At 51.5% G+C, this 16,618-nt stretch overlaps 1 protein-coding gene across 3 annotated transcripts in view; it reads right to left on the reverse strand.

The window, feature by feature from the left end:
- The window catches only part of COL27A1 (collagen type XXVII alpha 1 chain), a 144,575-nt gene that overhangs the window by 112,437 nt on the left and 15,520 nt on the right, over positions 1 to 16,618 (reverse strand). For all 3 annotated transcript variants that reach the window (XM_059071692.2, XM_067040897.1, XM_067040898.1), the window contains exons 4-5: positions 11,815 to 11,868; positions 7,699 to 7,752 (exon numbers count right to left, since the gene is read on the reverse strand). In XM_059071692.2, the coding sequence (XP_058927675.1) occupies positions 7,699 to 7,752; positions 11,815 to 11,868 (108 nt within the window). The remainder of the gene's footprint in view (positions 1 to 7,698; positions 7,753 to 11,814; positions 11,869 to 16,618) is intronic.

Below are 16,618 nucleotides of genomic sequence, written 5' to 3' on the forward strand. Positions count from 1 at the left end.
CCAGTAATGATAATCTGCACTAGCACTTCCTGAGTGCTCTTCTAAGCCTTCAACACATAAATCTATGAGGTAGCAATGATCTCTCTCCTCATTTCACAGATGAGGAAACTAAGGCACAGAGAGGGTAAGTGATTTGTCCAAGGTCATACAATTTGTAAGTGGGATTTAGACTCAGGAAGTCTGCTTCCAGAGTCCAAGAGCTTTACATTTCAATACACTGCAGATGAACAACTATGATCCAGTGATAAGTGGAGTACAGGAGGAAGTAGGGGGGCACTTGACCCAGACTGAGGGTCACGCTAAGGCTAGAAGACAAGGAGGGAGCCAGATGAAGTTTGGGGTCCAGAAATGCTCAAGGCGCCCTTGGTCAAGTGAAGGTGTGACTTCTGGGATGGAGAAGACTATCCACCTTCCCAGCCAGACTCCTGCAAATTCTCCAGTAAGAGATATAAGGAATAATAAGGTCTAATTAATTGTTTACACATTGGTGAGGATAAGAACCTGGGTGCCAGACCCAGCTCTCCAGCCAACGACCCTGTGTGATCTTGGACAAGCCCCTTTCCCTCTCTGTGTACAGAACAGTAGACTCTGCCTGGACTAGTTAACAGAGACTTGAGGAACTAGAAGATGGTTGGGAAGGTATATCCTAAACCGGAAATGCACAAAATATAGCAGGGATAGAAACTATGAGCTCCTTTCCTGCAGGTAGAGTTGGGAAGGTGGAGAGAATAGAAGGCTTTGGGTAGATGAGGCCTCGAGAGGGGCTGAGACAAAGAAGAACAAATCATGAAGGACTGGAAAATTCTGGGCCAGAAGTCCTCTGTGCAAGTCATCTTTTGCAAGACACAAGATCCTGAGTACATAGCACAGGGCCTGGCCCAGGGGAAGCATCATAAAAATATTTCTCAAGTGAGAAAATGAATGAATGGAGTCTCAAGAGACAACTCTAGGGCTGGGATTGGGTCAGATCTGTCCCCAGCCCTGGAAGGTCCTCTGAAGATTCACTAGGTCTTTCACCATCACTACTACCATTTTATGTGTTTATAAGTTCTGGCCATGGCAATAAGGCAAGAAAAACAAATAAGACTACTAAGATTTGAGGAAAAAGAGACAAAAATATGTCTTTTTTTGCAAGTAATATGAGTGCCTGTCTAGAAAACCCAGGAGAACTAACTGAAATACTGTTAGAACTAATAAAATAATTCAGTAAAGGGCATGGTTATAAAATAAACACAAAAGTCCAAATATACAAAGTCAATAGTTCTTTTCAATAGCTGAGAGCCAGCTAGAAAATATAATGGGGGAAATATTCTATTCATAACAGCAACAAAAATATAAAATTTCTAAGAACAAACTTAGTAAGAAAGGTGCAGAGTTTATGCAATAAAAACTATAGAAGTTTATTATGAGATGTTTCAAAAACTCAGCCAAATGGGAAGATATGCCATGGTTTTAGACAGGAAAAGTTAATATTTTAAAGATGATAATTCTTCACAAATTAATAAACACATTTAATACAATTCCAAGAAAAACCCCAAGGGAGTTTTTAAGGAAATTATTAAGATGGGCATAAATTTTATCTGACAGATTAAATAGCCAGAACAATTTTTTTTAAGTGGAGGAGGGAGACAAACAGCATAAAGCTAATAAATGTCATAAAATAGTATTTTACTAGCAATATACCAACACAGTAATGAAATATATTTGAATGGCCTGAAAGAGACCCTGGTCTATCATATAAGTTAGTGCAGGAAAAGTTATTTAATAAATGATTAACTACTGGGGGGAAAATAAAGTTATACCTCATACCCACTCCCATGAAGATTAATTCCAGATTGTTTAAAATTTTAAGAGTACAAATGATATTATAAAATGACTAGGAATATAAGTGAATACCTCTCTGGTCTTACTATGGGAAAGAAATGTCTAAGTATTAAAGTAAAGAACCATACATTCTACATATGGTAGAGCTCTCTCCATACTACCTGACATATTGTAAGTTCCTAATAAGTGTTAGTTATTATTTTTAGTCCAAAAAAAAAAAAAAGGTAACACTCTCACTTGTGAAAATCATCATGAATAGTCTTAACAGGCAAACAATAAATTTGAAAATACTTGTAAGGTAGATGAAGGCTTAATAAGCCTTCATATATAAGCACAAATAAGTTTTACAAGTCAATAACAAAATATAACATCCTGGGACTTCCCTGGTGGCGCAGTGGTTAAGAATCTGCCTGCCAATGCAGGGGACACGGGTTTGAGCCCTGGTCTGGGAAGATCCCACATGCCATGGAACAACTAAGCCCGTGATCCACAACTACTGAGCCCACGCACCACAACTACTGAAGCCCACGTGCCTAGAGCCTGTGCTCCGCAACAAGAGAAACCACTGCAATGAGAAGCCCACGCACCGCAACGAAGAGTAGGCCCCACTCGCCGCAACTAGAGAAGGTCCGCGGGCAGCAACGAAGACCCAACACGGCCAAAAATAAATTTAATTAATTAATTAATTTTTAGAAAAAAAGATAACATCCCAGGGCTTCCCTGGTGGCTCAGTGATTGAGAGTCTGCCTGCCGATGCAGGGGACATGGGTTTGTGCCCCGGTCCGGGAAGATCCCACATGCCACGGAGCGGCTAGGCCCATGAGCCATGGCTGCTGAGCCTGCGCGTCCGGACCCTGTGCTCCGCAATGGGAGAGGCCACAACAGTGGAGAGGCCCCCGTACCGCAAAAAAAAAAAAAAAAAACCCAACCCCCAAAATAAACAAATTCATAAATGGTGAAATGCAAATGGAAAACAAATGTAAGAAAAACATTCTCTCAAAGATGATCAATGCAGTGAAGTGAACTGAAAACAATAATGAATTATCTTTTTCAAACATCGTCCTCTAATGCTAGCAGTGGCATGGATTGGTTCAATCTTTCTAGACGGCAATTGTTAATAAAATTACAGCTAAATACTATATAGCACTTACAGACAAAGCATATTTTAAATTATTCATATATATGTATGCATGTATATATGTGTGTATATATATATATATATACATATATATATATATATATATATATATATATATAGAGAGAGAGAGAGAGAGAGAGAGAGAGAGAGAGAGAGATTGCTTAATCAACAGTGCTAAAGAGCTATGGAGCTAATAGACTTGTGGCTAAAACTATGGACTTTGGAGTCAGATAGTAGAGGGTTCAAATCTTGTCTCTGACACTTATCAGAAACAGGCTAGTTACTTAGCCACTTTGGACCTTAGTTTTCTCATCTGTAAAATGGGGGTAATAGCATCCACCCTGCAAAGCAGGTAAAGCTGTTACCAGTCCCTGGCCCACAGGCTGTTCAAAATGCAGTCAGTGCCTATCACTGGGCAAGGCCACTGCAAGAGGCCTGCTTTCCCCTTGATACTTTCTAGACTTTTCCACATTTTCTTTAATGAGTATGCCTCTACCTCAGTCATCAGAGGAAGGGGAAAGGGAGGCTGGGTCCTGGGGCCAGAGAATCCTGTAAGGGCTGGCTCCACCTCAGCTTCTAGCAGCTCTGCTAACAGTCACTCGGGTTACTGAGCATGGCCCCTCTTGCCCACCTATTCTCCCCGGGTGCCCAAGGGCCCCTAGTAATCCTGGGTAATTCACTGCAAACCGAGCAGGCCAGAGGAGGGAAGAAGAGGCTAGCTGCCAGGGAGATTGCGGCCAGGTGCGTCGTCGCCCAGCACAGGCACAGCTGGAGCTCTGCCCGCCTCTGGCCCAGAGCTTCTTACCCCACCTGGGCCCTGCATCCCATCTGACTTCACCTGGTTCAGCATCAGCATCACCATCGGGGCAGCTCCAGGCCTCCCCATTGGTCACCCTTCAACTTGCTGGCCACCGACCAAGCTTCTCAAGCTGCCTGAGTGGCCTTCACAAACCCCATCTGATCGTGTCACATCTGCTAAAAACCTCATGCCTTCCTGCTGCTCTTTGGATAAAGTCCAAAAGTCTTAGCACACCCACCAGGCCTGCTGCCCTCCCCAGCCTCTTCCTGCCCCTTGGCCTGGTCGCCTGTTGCCCTTCAGACCTTGGTTCAACCTTCCCACCCTCTGGAAAGGCAGGCTTCACCTCCCAGACCAGGTTTTTGTTTTTTTTGTTTTTTGTGTTTTTTGTGGTTTTTTTGCGGTACACAGGCCTCTCACTGTTGTGGCCTCTCCCGTTGCGGGGCACAGGCTCCGGACGCGCAGGCTCAGCGGCCATGGCTCACGGGCCTAGCTGCTCCGTGGCACGTGGGATCTTCCCGGACCGAGGCACGAACCCGCGTCCCCTGCATCCGCAGGCGGATTCTCAACCACTGCGCCACCAGGGAAGCCCCCAGACCAGGTTAATCGCCATTCCGTGGGGTCTCTGAGCACCCAGTGCCTCTCAAGTGGAGCCCTTTTCACGGGGTGGTCAGCTTATTTCCACAACGGCAGCGACCGTTCCTGTCTGTGCCCCATTGTAGGCCGGGCACCTTGAACGTGCTGACAGCTGACCACTTACCACAGGCCAGCACTGCTCTTGACTCAGTTACACCCCATGACAACCCAAGGGGGCAGCTACTCTTATTACCCCATTTTCCAGATAAGGAAACTGAGGCATGGGAAGTTCAAATAATTTGCTCACAGTCACACAACTAGAAGGTGACAGAGCTGGGATGGGAACTTCAACCGTCTGGCTCCGGAGTCTGTGCTCTTAACCACTGTGCTTTCCTGCAGCAATAACTATGGGTCGGTTGGACACATGACTCAACCCTGGGCCTCCAGGGTCAGCTAATGCCATCCACCCAGGGTTCTGGCGTCTCTGCCTCATTCTCAAAGTCCTTGATCTTGACTCCTTGCAGGACCTGACAAATCCTCTTCATGATCTGAATGTGGGGCATATGGGTATGTGGTACATGGGGAAAGCCTTGGGCTCTGGAGCAGGCAGGTGGGGTTGAAGCCTGGCTCTGGCCTGTACCAGCTGTGCAGCCCTGACAAGTGTCTTCCGACTGGCAAACCCAAGGACCCGAAATACAGCCCCGCCACTGCTGGTCACTGCAAGTGACCCCAGTAAGGCATTGGCCCTTTGGGTCTTTGCTCCTCTGTGACCTCAAGAGGGATAAAGTGCCTCACCTTTGCTCTGTCTCCACTTTTTGATTCCTCAATCCACCAATCTCTCCCATCCTTAGTCTGGCAGGAGGATCTTTAACCCACAAGGCCATAAGCTCCCAAGGGCTCAATAAACACAGAACAGGAACGACCACACAGTGACCCAACCGAACGAAGGGCAGGCTCCCTGCCACCACGCAGACCCTGCCTGTTCGGCTGATTTTTCCAAAAAAAGCACATAGTAGGTGCTCGATAAATGTTTGTTGATTGCAGGAAGATGAACGGATGGGGGCCCCAGAGGCAGCTCTCGAAGCCAACACCGTGCGGAAAAGGAGGAGCCAGCACAGAGCCTGGAGGAGGCCAGCCCTACAATCCCACCAGGTCTCCTCCCAGACCCAGAAAGGATCTGGTAGACAGCGAGGACCCTCTCCCCAGAATCACATCTATTCCTGCAGATCCACGACATTCCCTTCCAATCTTGGATAAGTCAGGAATTCCATCCAGGAAGAGCCTCTCTTTAACCCTGTCCTGGCCAAGCCACAGATTAAGAGCAGCCCAGGGCCAAAGCCCAGCAGACCGGGCCTCCCATCCAACTGATCTGTCCTGGATCCACCTCTGCTCACTCCTTAGATTCACAACCAAGTGTCCAGGTAAAGGGCATGACTTTTCCCCTTGGCATGTTATGCAAGTTCTAACGGGAGAAGAAGACTCCCATTCCAGTGTATTTTCTGGAACCCTCACCCTTATTTGTTTACACAGAAGCAAGCTGGAAGCCTATCTGTGAGGCCCTGAGTCCACAGGTCCCAGCTCCATGTGGCAGCAGGAGGAGTCACCTGCTAGGTCTGAGCCGCACTCACCATCCCCAGAGCTGCTCCTGCAAATGGCGAGAACAGCAGCTGGTGGGTCCTCCTCCTGCCGCTGCACACCTGCTGGCAGGATGGGGTGGGCTACGGGCCAGACTGGAGCTGAGGCTCTGCAGTGTGGGGCAGCCTGGACCGGGGAGAAGCTGATGGAGCATCTGCTGCCACAGAAGCAGGGCTCACGTTTGGGAGCGGGAGGGAGGGAGGACCAGACAGTCCCAGAGCAGGTCAAGAAAGGCGTGTTCCTGAGCAAACCTGGCAATCAGAACGGCTGCCAATCCTCAGCATCTCGATGTACGCCATGGCCTCGGAGACCGGAGCCCTCTGCAAAGTAGAAGTCTTCCAAGGAGCTCCCCTCCCTCTGCATGACTGACCCATGGGGGCAGGTGCCACTGCCATTTCTTAGACAGTGTCTTAATCCACCTGAGCCTCAGTTTCCCCATCTGTAAATGGGTGCAATATCTCCACCTATCACCTAATGATAATGAGGCCTTTAGGTCTTTGTGGGGATCAAATGAGACAGGCTACACGAAGTGCATGCAGAGTGCCTAGCACACAGTAAGGGTCCAATATACGGTGCTTATTATCATCAGTGTTTGCCTTGTTAAAACCCAGAGCACCTCCAGGCAGCTGCTGGCCCCTAAGCACCTAAGGCCTCTGTGCTCGCCTTCCAAGGACCCCAGTCCAGCCCTGGCTGAAGTCACACACCTACAGGGGCGGAGGCAGGGGCTCCTGCAGCTGTGTGCAAGGGCTCTGCGCTGGCACTCTGGTGCTATATCGTCATACATCCAGGGCTACTTGTGTGCATTTGTCCCAAACTTCCGGACAAGGTGTGCAGAGGAACTCTGCCCTAGGAATCAAGCCTGGCCTTTGGAGGATGCTCAACTGTCAGTCGCTGCATGAGCTGGGGCCAGTCAGTTAATGGCCTTCCTCAAGCCACCAGCCCTTTGTAATGAGTTAGCAAAGAAGGACCCTGAGCCCAGGCCAACCAAGGCCCAGGGGAGCTCTTCACCTGGCCACTCCGCAGCTGACAGCTGGGCAGACCCTCCGCCTGTCCTGGCCTGCCCCACACTCTTTCGGCACGGTTGCTGTGCTCTTGGCTTGCCCGGGCCTGTGTCTTTCTTCCCCTCCTCCTATTTCTCCAGCCATCACTCGAGGCTTCTCCCTGTAACCTAAGTAATGCTGGCCCCGTACTTTTCCTGGTGCTTCTCACGCCACGCCACGCCCTGGACAGCTCTGTTCTCTGCTGGTGTGCCTCTGCTCTGGTTCCCCCCCAACCCCAGTCCATCTTCCACACGGCATCCGGGGTCTTTCTCAGACATGATCTTTCCACATCCCTCCCGAGCTCAAAACTTGACATGCCTCCCCAGGGTGTGTCTTATGACCCAGTAACACGTACATTCGAGCTGGACCTTCACAGCCCTCCCTAGTTAGCAGCAAATGACCTTTCTTCCCACTCCCTTTGAGGGCCTCAGGTTCCAGCTGCCTTTCTCCCCCTCAATCCCTCCCCACCCAAAGCTAAACTCTCAACTCCTCACTGTGTCTCCAGCCCGGTCCAGGGCCTGGCACCTGGGAGGCACCAGGGAGTGCTTGTGGCCTGGATACGGATCCTCCACAGTGACCCTGAGGCCCGACCACCAGGAGCCTCTAAGAAAAGAAGCTCCCCCGATGCAGCCCTAACCTCAGCATCCATTACCACGGCTCTCCCTCCAGACCCCACAGCAAACACTCACTTTGGCTCCAGGAGGGCCGGGGAGGCCTGGATTTCCATAAGGCCCAGGAGGACCCTGAAAGGGAAAAGAAAAAAGAGATGAGGGGAAAACAGGGGTCAGCCCACTTCCTAGAGCAGGGCCTGGCACTTCCGCCCACCCATCCGCTGGGTCTTCCCTAGCCAAGTCTCAGCAGTCTGGCCATGGCAGCTGCTTGCAGAGAGGCTCCCCTGACGCCTGGCCCCGTGCTAAGCACTTTCCGTGCATTATCTCACTTTATCCTATTAACCAACAAGGTAGGTGCTACCACGATTCCTATTTTCAGGATGAGGAAGCTGTTGTTCAGAGAGGTTTGTAACTTTCTCAGGTCACCCAGCTGCTAAGGGGCAAAGCTAGATCGCAACCTCAGATGTGTGGCTTCAGAGCACAAGCCCTTAGCCCCTGAATGTGACCACCTTTCCGTAAGCTCTCCACCTGGCCCCATTAGCCCCTCCCACACTTGGCTCCTCGGGCTCAGGGCACACTTAGCTATTTGCTGCGCTGACCAGGCCTGGTATGGATACTTCCTCTCTGTATCACTTTTGTCATGCTATTCCATCATCTGGCATGCCTTTACCACCCATCTCCTCCAGCTGAAACCCAACCCATTCTTCAAGGCCTGGCTTTAATGCCACGTCCTCCAAGGAACCTTCTGGGACTCTTCCTGCTAAAGGGAACCTCTCCAGACTTCAGACTCCAACTGGACTTTGTATGAGCCTCTGGAGTTGTGAGCCCAGCCAAGGGAGCACTTGGTCGCTCTGAACAAAGGGGCATCCCTCCTGTGGCCACAACACGTAGTCAGAGCTCTCCCTTAGATTCCAACATGCTCTGAGCTTACAGGGTCCCCCAGGGAACCACGAAGCAGCTGGGAAGACTGAACTCAGAGAGTCAAAGAGTCTTGGCCAAGGTCACACAGCAGAGTAGCGGCCAAGAGAGGGCCGGGACCCAGTTTTTTGGCTTCAAGTCCAAGGCTTATTCGTGGCACTGGATTTTCCCAGGCCATATTTGAATCTCCCTTACAACAGCTGGGGCCTTATGTCCACTTTCTCTGCAAAGGCCCTAGGCTAGCGTCCTGCAGCCCAGTAATGTAAACAGAGTCCTAAGAGTTGAGTACTTTCTGGGGGTCTTTTGTCCAACGGGAATAATCTGAGGCATTGGGGATGGAGACAGGCACCTCGAGGGGTGCCCCCTACTACAACAGCCTCTAGACACACTGCCCTTGTCCCTGGCCCCTCTTGACTCATCCTGGCTGTGTATGAATTTGCTTCCTTCCTCTCCCTTCAAGGCCAACTTCCCAGCTGCAGTCTGTCACATTCCGCCCAAGGCACCTCCCTCTTCCTCCATGCCTGAGCTGGGACTCTCCCCTTCTCCATCCATGTAGAGGAGGAACAGAGCTGAGAGGCTCACTCCGTCTGGGGAATTTATAACGGTATCATGGGTGACCTCCAAAATAATCAACCCTCCAGCCCCTTCCCTTCCCAATATTTCACCAGACGCTGTCTCCTGGCACCTAGATGCAATATGGTCCCAGTTCTGAGCCTTCCCTCTCTCCAGCCTCAGTTCCATGAATGACAGGGACTCATGGTGTCTAAGGAATCTGGAAGACCTCAGAGCTTCACCCCAGCCTGGGCTCCTGGGATCTAACTTTAGAGCTCAGCCTGAATTGGGAAAAGGTTGGACGGGCGTGTTTGAGGAGGGGGACCTTCACATCTAGCATCCCAGAACCAGGCATGGGCTGTGCCGGGCAATGTCAAGATTGACTACCTCTCCCCAGTTGTGCCCCCAGCTGCCCTAAAGATGGGGGGATAGAGCGCTCGGCTACCCCATCTGCAGCTTGTGAAGGTGAGGGCTTCCTGCTTTCCCCTCGCCACCCCTCCACCCCTCTCCAGTCACTGCCTTGCAGAGAAATGAATCACATAGTTGACTGGGAGCCAAGCAGACCGACTCTACAAATGCTGCAGCCCAGAAAGCCGAGTGGAGGGAGGGCCCAGGGATTCCCCAGCATCCCTCGATGGGTTGGGGGAGTAGGCAGAGGTGGAAAGGGGCCAGCCACAGGGCTTTGGATGACCTCAGATAAAGCCCTGACCCTCCCTGAGCCCCAGAACCACCATCTGTATAGAGGAACTGGGATTGTTTAATCCCAGCATTCTATTATCTTTGACATTGTATGATCTATGGAATTTCCAGTCTAGAAACAGGGTGATGGACAGCAGGCACTGAGGAGTACTCCGAAAGCCTGAGAGGAATGCCAGGAGAGTCATTCCCTCACCTGTGGAATTTCAGAGCTGGAAGGAACTTTGGATGGAAACGCCTTACCATGATCCAGTGTTTTACAGATGTGGAAACTGGGGCCCAGAATAGGGAAGGGACTTGCCTAAGGTCACACAGCTTCTTGGGGGAAATGCTCTTGACTCCCAGACTAGAACCCATCAGCAACCATTTGCCCAGCACCTTCTGCACGCAGGGTACTCTGCTAGGCATTGGGTGAAAAAGAAAAGTCAACAGGGCCTGTCTGGTCCAGAGAGGCTGTTGAGTTGATGGAAAAATTAGCGCAACAGGTAGTTTAAGCGTCAGATTGTCTGCTGCTCTGGAGTCAGACTGTCCGGGTTCAATCCTGGCTCTGGCATTTACTCTATGTTTGAACTTACCCAAAGCAACTGAACCTTTCTGAGCCTCAGTTTCCTCACTTGTAAAATGGGGATAGTATTGGAACTTACTTATCGGGAAGGCTGGGATGATGGGATGAGATCCTGCATACGCCACCCAGGTGACAGAGTTCAGTGGTCAATGCGAGCTTTTACAAAGGGATCCATGCCATCCAGAGGGGGCAGTTAACTGCCGCAGGAGCTCCAAGAAGGAGGTGATCATCAGAAAAGGAGGTGGCATTTGATCTGAGCCATGGATGGAGGAGGAATTTGCAAAGGAGGACATGCTGGGTCAAGAGGACAGTCCAAGCAAAGGCACAGAGGCTAGGGGCTCAGGAGGAGTTTGGAGGCCCAGGCAGACTGCTACATCCAGGGGCCTCATCCTGGTCCCAGGCTACAAGATCCCTTGGCCAGCATTGTCCATGATACCTCTGTGGTCCCCAGCTCTGGGCAAATGCTCCATGGAGACTCCAAAGCCAGGAGGAAATGCCACTTCAGACAGCAGATTCCAGAGCCCTGGGTCCAGGGAGCACAGGGCCAGGTCTGGAGGGAACTAGGGCTCGAGTAATTGCATAACCAGAACCATCCGCTGGGCTCAGAGCTAAAAATATGCCCCAGGCAGCTATCTCTGCCAGGGCCTCGCCGGGCCCCCAGCGTGGGAAAGGCTGATTCAGCCTGGGCACAGCTGCCAGGCACCATGGGTCTGAGCCCTCTTGGGAAAACAACAGATTTCTCTCCAAGAGGACCCCTAAGAGTCCCACTATTATATGGCTAAGAGCATGGGTTCCAGTCCTAGCTCTTCCATTTCCTAGTAATTCGGTTTTCTCATCCCTAAAATGAGAGTGGCCATACTGGCCCATGGAGTTCCTGGAAGGAGAGGGGAATCAAATAAGACAGACAGCATTAAGTGACATGCCAGGCATAACAGACCAGAGCTGTTTTTCACTCCGAGGTTCCGGCTAGCTCCTATCAGCCACCAAAACCCTGCCAAGCCATTCTCCAGACTTGACTTTGGTTGGACCTCTCAGCATGGGAAGCTCACCCCGTCCCTGGCACAGCCCATCTGCTTGCCTATGTCAGCATCTCTACCCCAGGTTGGCCCAGCAGACTTGGGAAGATGGATGCGAGTGTCATGCTCTCCCAAGTCAGCTTTTTTCCTGGACTAACACCAAAGCCCATCAGCTGAGGGGATGGGCAGAAACCCCTTCTCCACTCCAGGCTGCCAAGGGGTGATACCCACAATAGACAGCATAGACTCTTCAAGAGGTTCTCACTGTCCCATGCCACGTCTGGCCACACAGTGCCCCCTAAGAGCCCTACGTCCACTCCAGCGGACAAAGTGGAAAATGGGTGCCAGGCAGCGTGAGGATACACAGCAAAGTTGAGACTTCAGGGGCAATGGGGTACAGGACACAGAGCCTACCAGAACTCAAAAGGACAGCGCGTGATCACTTACCCGAGGACCCCGTGCACCAGGAGGTCCAGGGAGCCCAGGCAGCCCAGGGGGACCCTGAATAAAAAGCAAGAAGACAGCATCAGTGCCCAGTGGCAGAAGAGAATGGGATCGTGTAGTCATTCAACAAACCTATCCAGAGCTCTGGGCATGGAAACCCTATGGTTGAGAAGAGGGATCCCTTGAGGTACCTGCCTGAGGAATGCATGCTCTTTGGGGCTTTCAGGCCGTTGCAGCTGCTGTTTCTTGGTCTTTGAAGCGCTCATCTTTTATTACTCAACTCACTTAGGGTGTTGCCTCCTCCAGGAAGCCTTCCCTGATCCCTCCCCTAAGTTGGGCCAAGTCCTCTCTTTCCCTCTGCTTTAAAGGCCACTGTATTATATTGGGGGAATTATCTGCTTAGAAGCCTGTTGCTCCCACTAGACCATGGTCTCCTCAAAGGAACTAGTGGGATATGAGTCATCTCTCTCTCCCCAAGGCTGAGCCAAATGTTTGATAAAATAAAACAGCAAAAGACCTCAGAGTTCAGCCAAGTTATCTGCAGAGCCTCAGCAGAGAAGGGACTTGTCCACGGTCACACCAGCATCTCTGCACCACGGAGAGGCAGTGTAGCATAAAGGGTGTAAGCAAAGACTGTTGCATCAGACAGGCCTGGGTTCAAATCCCAGTGCTGCCACCTACCAGCTGGGTTTGGGCAAGTTCCTCAACCAGCCTGTGCCTATAAAATGGGGTAATAAGGCCCTCCTCATAGGATTATCACGAGGATGAAATGAGATGGTAAACATACAACACAATGCCTAGTATGCAATCGTCACTCAAATATTCCATCTATTCCAGTGGTCACAGCCGGGTCCAACCTTCATCACCACGCCCTGAGAACCCCTGCCTCCACTCTCTCCCCTCTCCTGTCTTCCTCCACACAGCCTGGTTCACCTTCCCAAGGCAATATTCCCCCTGCTCAACAACATTCAATGGCTCCCCATTTCCCGCATAAGACGGGCCTAACCCTGCAGCATGGCATCCAGGGAGCACCTGTCTGGCCTCACCTCTCTTCCCTTCCCATAGGAAGCGAGTCAGCCCAGCAGACTTACTAAACTGCAGTCTGACCTTTGTTCAAATCCTGGTCTTACCACTTAATAGCTGGAGACTTGGTGCAAGGCCTTCAGCCTGAGTCTCCACCGTTCTCCTTTACCACAGCTACTGCCCAAAGGAGTGAATGAGGATTACCTAAGTGCCTGATGTAAAGAACTGAACACAGAGCCTTCAAAGGAAGCCAGGCTTTCAAGGATGTGTGAGGCCTGGGGAATTCATTTGTTTCAAATAACCATCAACGAGATTCCAGGTTTCCTGCCCAGAGTTAAAATCGGTGTTGAAAACCGAGTACGATTTGGCTGGTAATTAATCCAGATCTCACACTGGGCAGCCTTGATTCACAGTTGTGGTCTGTGAACACCACGTGCTTGCTCGTCCATAAATAAAAATCAGAAGAGAGATCCAGACACGCAGATATGGGTACCAAGGCCCCAGGGTCACTGGAAGGAGCCCCGGCTGGAGGGAGGGAGGCCGCTGCGTGACCTAGTGCAAGTCCTGGCCATCTGAGCCTCCAGGTACCTCTGGCCAAACTGGCAGCAGGCAGCATTCCTTCCATCCAGAGCCCAGGGGCTGGGTGGACAGTTTCTAGCCTTATATCTACCTCTAGGGGGTTGAGATTCAGGGCCAGCCTATTCTCTGCTCCTCCCTGGGAAGCAGTAGAATACAGTATAAGACAGGGGCCTGGGTCCACACTGGGCACCCTCACTTGCCAGCTGTGTGGCTTTGGGCCAGCCCCCTCCAGTCTCCAAGGTTTCACTCCTTAACTGTAAAATGAAGCTGTACCAGCACCTAGCTGACAGATAATCTATAAAAAGTGCAATTCCTAGTGCCTGGTACACAGTTAATGCCCAGAAAGTTGGTGCTGTTTCTGTTAAGCAAGCTGCTGGAAACTCCCCGACTCAAAATTTTAAGTCACCTTCCTCAGCATCTGTTTGGGGGGAGAGCAAAAGATTTCCCTTCCTAGAAGGTCCTCCTCGGCCCTATTCTTCCAGGTGACCCAGAATCAAAGGGAAATGCAGGGGGCTGAGGCCAAGCATTACTGCAGGTATCTTTATCATGACCGAACCCTTTTCATGGATGAGAAACCACAGAGAGGCTCGAGAGGCAAAGTGATTTGCTCAAGGCCACGCAGCTAATAGGTAGAGCCTGGATTCCACCAAGGATCACTTGACTTGTTGTTCTCTTACCCTGGGCAGCTTCCTCACAGACAATCTTGGCCAGGTGCGTTGTGACTAGGTGTGCAACCTTGGGTAAGTCCCTTCCCCTCTGTGGGTATCTGTGAAATGACTATGCCAGAACCTTCCCAACACTGGCGTTCCCTGAATTTCTGTGGTGATTTCCTCCTCTAGGTTTTCCAGTGGGAGAGAAACGGTGAGATCACGTCCATCTCCCAGAGAAGGTGGCCAAGGCCTGGAGGGGTGAAGGCTGGTGCAGGGCTCCAGGGAGGGACAGTCTCCGTGGGGTGTAGCTCCCTGGTGGACCCTGTGAGGGCCACCAATGCAGTGGCCTGGACACACCCTCTTGGCACTTCTCCTGCCCCAGAAACGGGGGCATCCAGCCTGGAGTCTGACCTCATCCTTGACATCTGCAAAACAGACTCTAAGTGCCAGGCAGGACCCACGGCCCCGCCTGGCGATGTCAGTTCACAGCCGGACTCCTTGACATGGCAGCCCAGCCGCCCGGCTGAGGCCCCAGCAGGCCTGACCCTCCCACACGCAGTGAGGCTGGGTGCCCCCTGCCCTTCTCGCTTGATCCGAGACCCTGCCTGCTCACCGTGCAGTGGAAAAACGCTGCCATTTCTTTCCAGGGCCTGAAGCCTGAGCGGGTGACTCCGGGATGATTCACAAGGCCGGGGTGGGATTTTTCCACTCCACGCTGCAAACAACGGGGCCTCTGAGAGGGCCTGGAGCTGAGGGGGAGGGGAGCGGGGGCTGCAGGCCTGTTTGGGGGAGGTGGACGAGGCCGGGGCTCGGGGCTCACGCAAACAGAGCCATGGAAACAACCAAGCAGCCGCTCTGGGCTTCCCCCAAGGGTCCTGGCCTCCAACAGTCAGGCCTAGGGGAATCCCATCCCCCGGAACAAGTCCACCCTTGTGTCCAGCTGCAATAGCCTGCCTGCCAAGCCTTGCAGAAGGAAGTACGTCCTGGCTGGCATGGCTCCTGGCAGCAGGCAAGGAGAGGTTTCACAGGCCTGGGATCTAGGAGACCTGAGTCCGGTCCTGAGTGTGCTGCTAACAGCCAGGTGACCCTGAGCAATGACCTTTCATTCTCTGGGCCTCTGCTCAGTGCCTGCTGCCTGGTGGGGGAGGCAGGAGATCTCAAAAGGCCCTCCCATCTCTAACCATCTGAGCTCACGATTATTCCCAAGGTTAGCCCAAAGGGCACTGAGCTTTCTCCAGTCTCTGGAGAAAGGTCTACTGGGACAGGCCTTGAGCAGATTACTTCACCTCCCTATGCCTCTGGGTCTGTTTTCCCAGCTGTAAAATAGGAATACAATACCCATTTCTTTCCCCCAAGATAACGTATATATATATACACGCGTGCTGGTTATTCTCCATTTGCTCCCCAGATCCATTCTGTGCCCTGGGAAGCTGACCTCTACAGGCTGCACTGCTAGGCTTCCCTGCTCTCTGCTTCTGGCTGAGTTTGGTCAATGGGAAGCCCCGGCAAGAAACTTCTTCTTCCCGTAGGAGAGGGTGGGTGGGGTATTTCTCTCCTTGCTCCCTCCTTGCTGTGCTATAGTTTGGTCCCAGCTCCTGTCCGAGACCCCTGTTCATGTTTTCATTCTCACTGGCTTCTAGCAACACCTTCCCCTCCCCTTGTAGTTCACGTTGGACCCCATGTGCTTCTCCAGCCCCTGTTGATTCCTTTGATGATGTCAACACCTCTGTAAATAATGCCCTCCTTCAACTCTCCTCGATTACCCTGTTCTCTGCCTGGGGTCACAGGACACGGCACGCAAGCTGCTTAGCACAGAGCCTGGCATGCAGCAGGAGCTCAAAAGTCATATGCAAAGACGAAGCAAAATGCCCCTCCATTCTCCTGGATTCTAGATGATACCAGTGTAAGGGGTGAATTGCTCAAGATCTAGCCCTGATTCCTAACTGTCAACGGCATGAAGGCCCTCCTGTGCCAGAACACTTAGGGCAACAATGCCCCTACCTCAACCATTTGTACATCAACAATCAGCCACAAACATCCACTGGAAACCATATTCTAAAGCTGGGTGCTTTAGGCCTCTCATCTCAGACAACCCACACAACTTTGGAAAGGTAGGTGGTACCATACCCTTGTTTTACAGAGGCCAAAAACTGAGGTTCAGAGAGGTTAAGTGACTTGCCAAAGGTCACACAGCACCTAGCACCTAGAAGGCACTCATTCAACATTTGTTGAAAGAATGAAAAGATGGCTGGATAAGGGAATGGTTCAAACCCAGGTCATTCCAAATCCAAAGTCTGTGTGCTCTTGCACTACAAGCACCTCCTTACCCCACCGGCAGCAAAGATCTGTGTAACCTCAAAGAGCCCGGCCTGTGTGTCAGGACAACCTGTTTTCCGTAAGGATCAAATTCCTTCATTCATCTCCCAGATAGTCATGGAGCATCTGCTGTGGGCCAGGCGCTCAGCCGGGTCTCCCCGAGGTGACGCTTGGAAAAAGTGCAAGGGCGTGCAAATGCCAGCAGCCTGATCGTGAATAAATAAGGCCTTGACTCGCCT

The sequence above is a fragment of the Kogia breviceps genome, chromosome 8, assembly GCF_026419965.1.
Source record: "Kogia breviceps isolate mKogBre1 chromosome 8, mKogBre1 haplotype 1, whole genome shotgun sequence".
NCBI classification, from domain to species: Eukaryota; Metazoa; Chordata; class Mammalia; order Artiodactyla; family Physeteridae; genus Kogia; species Kogia breviceps.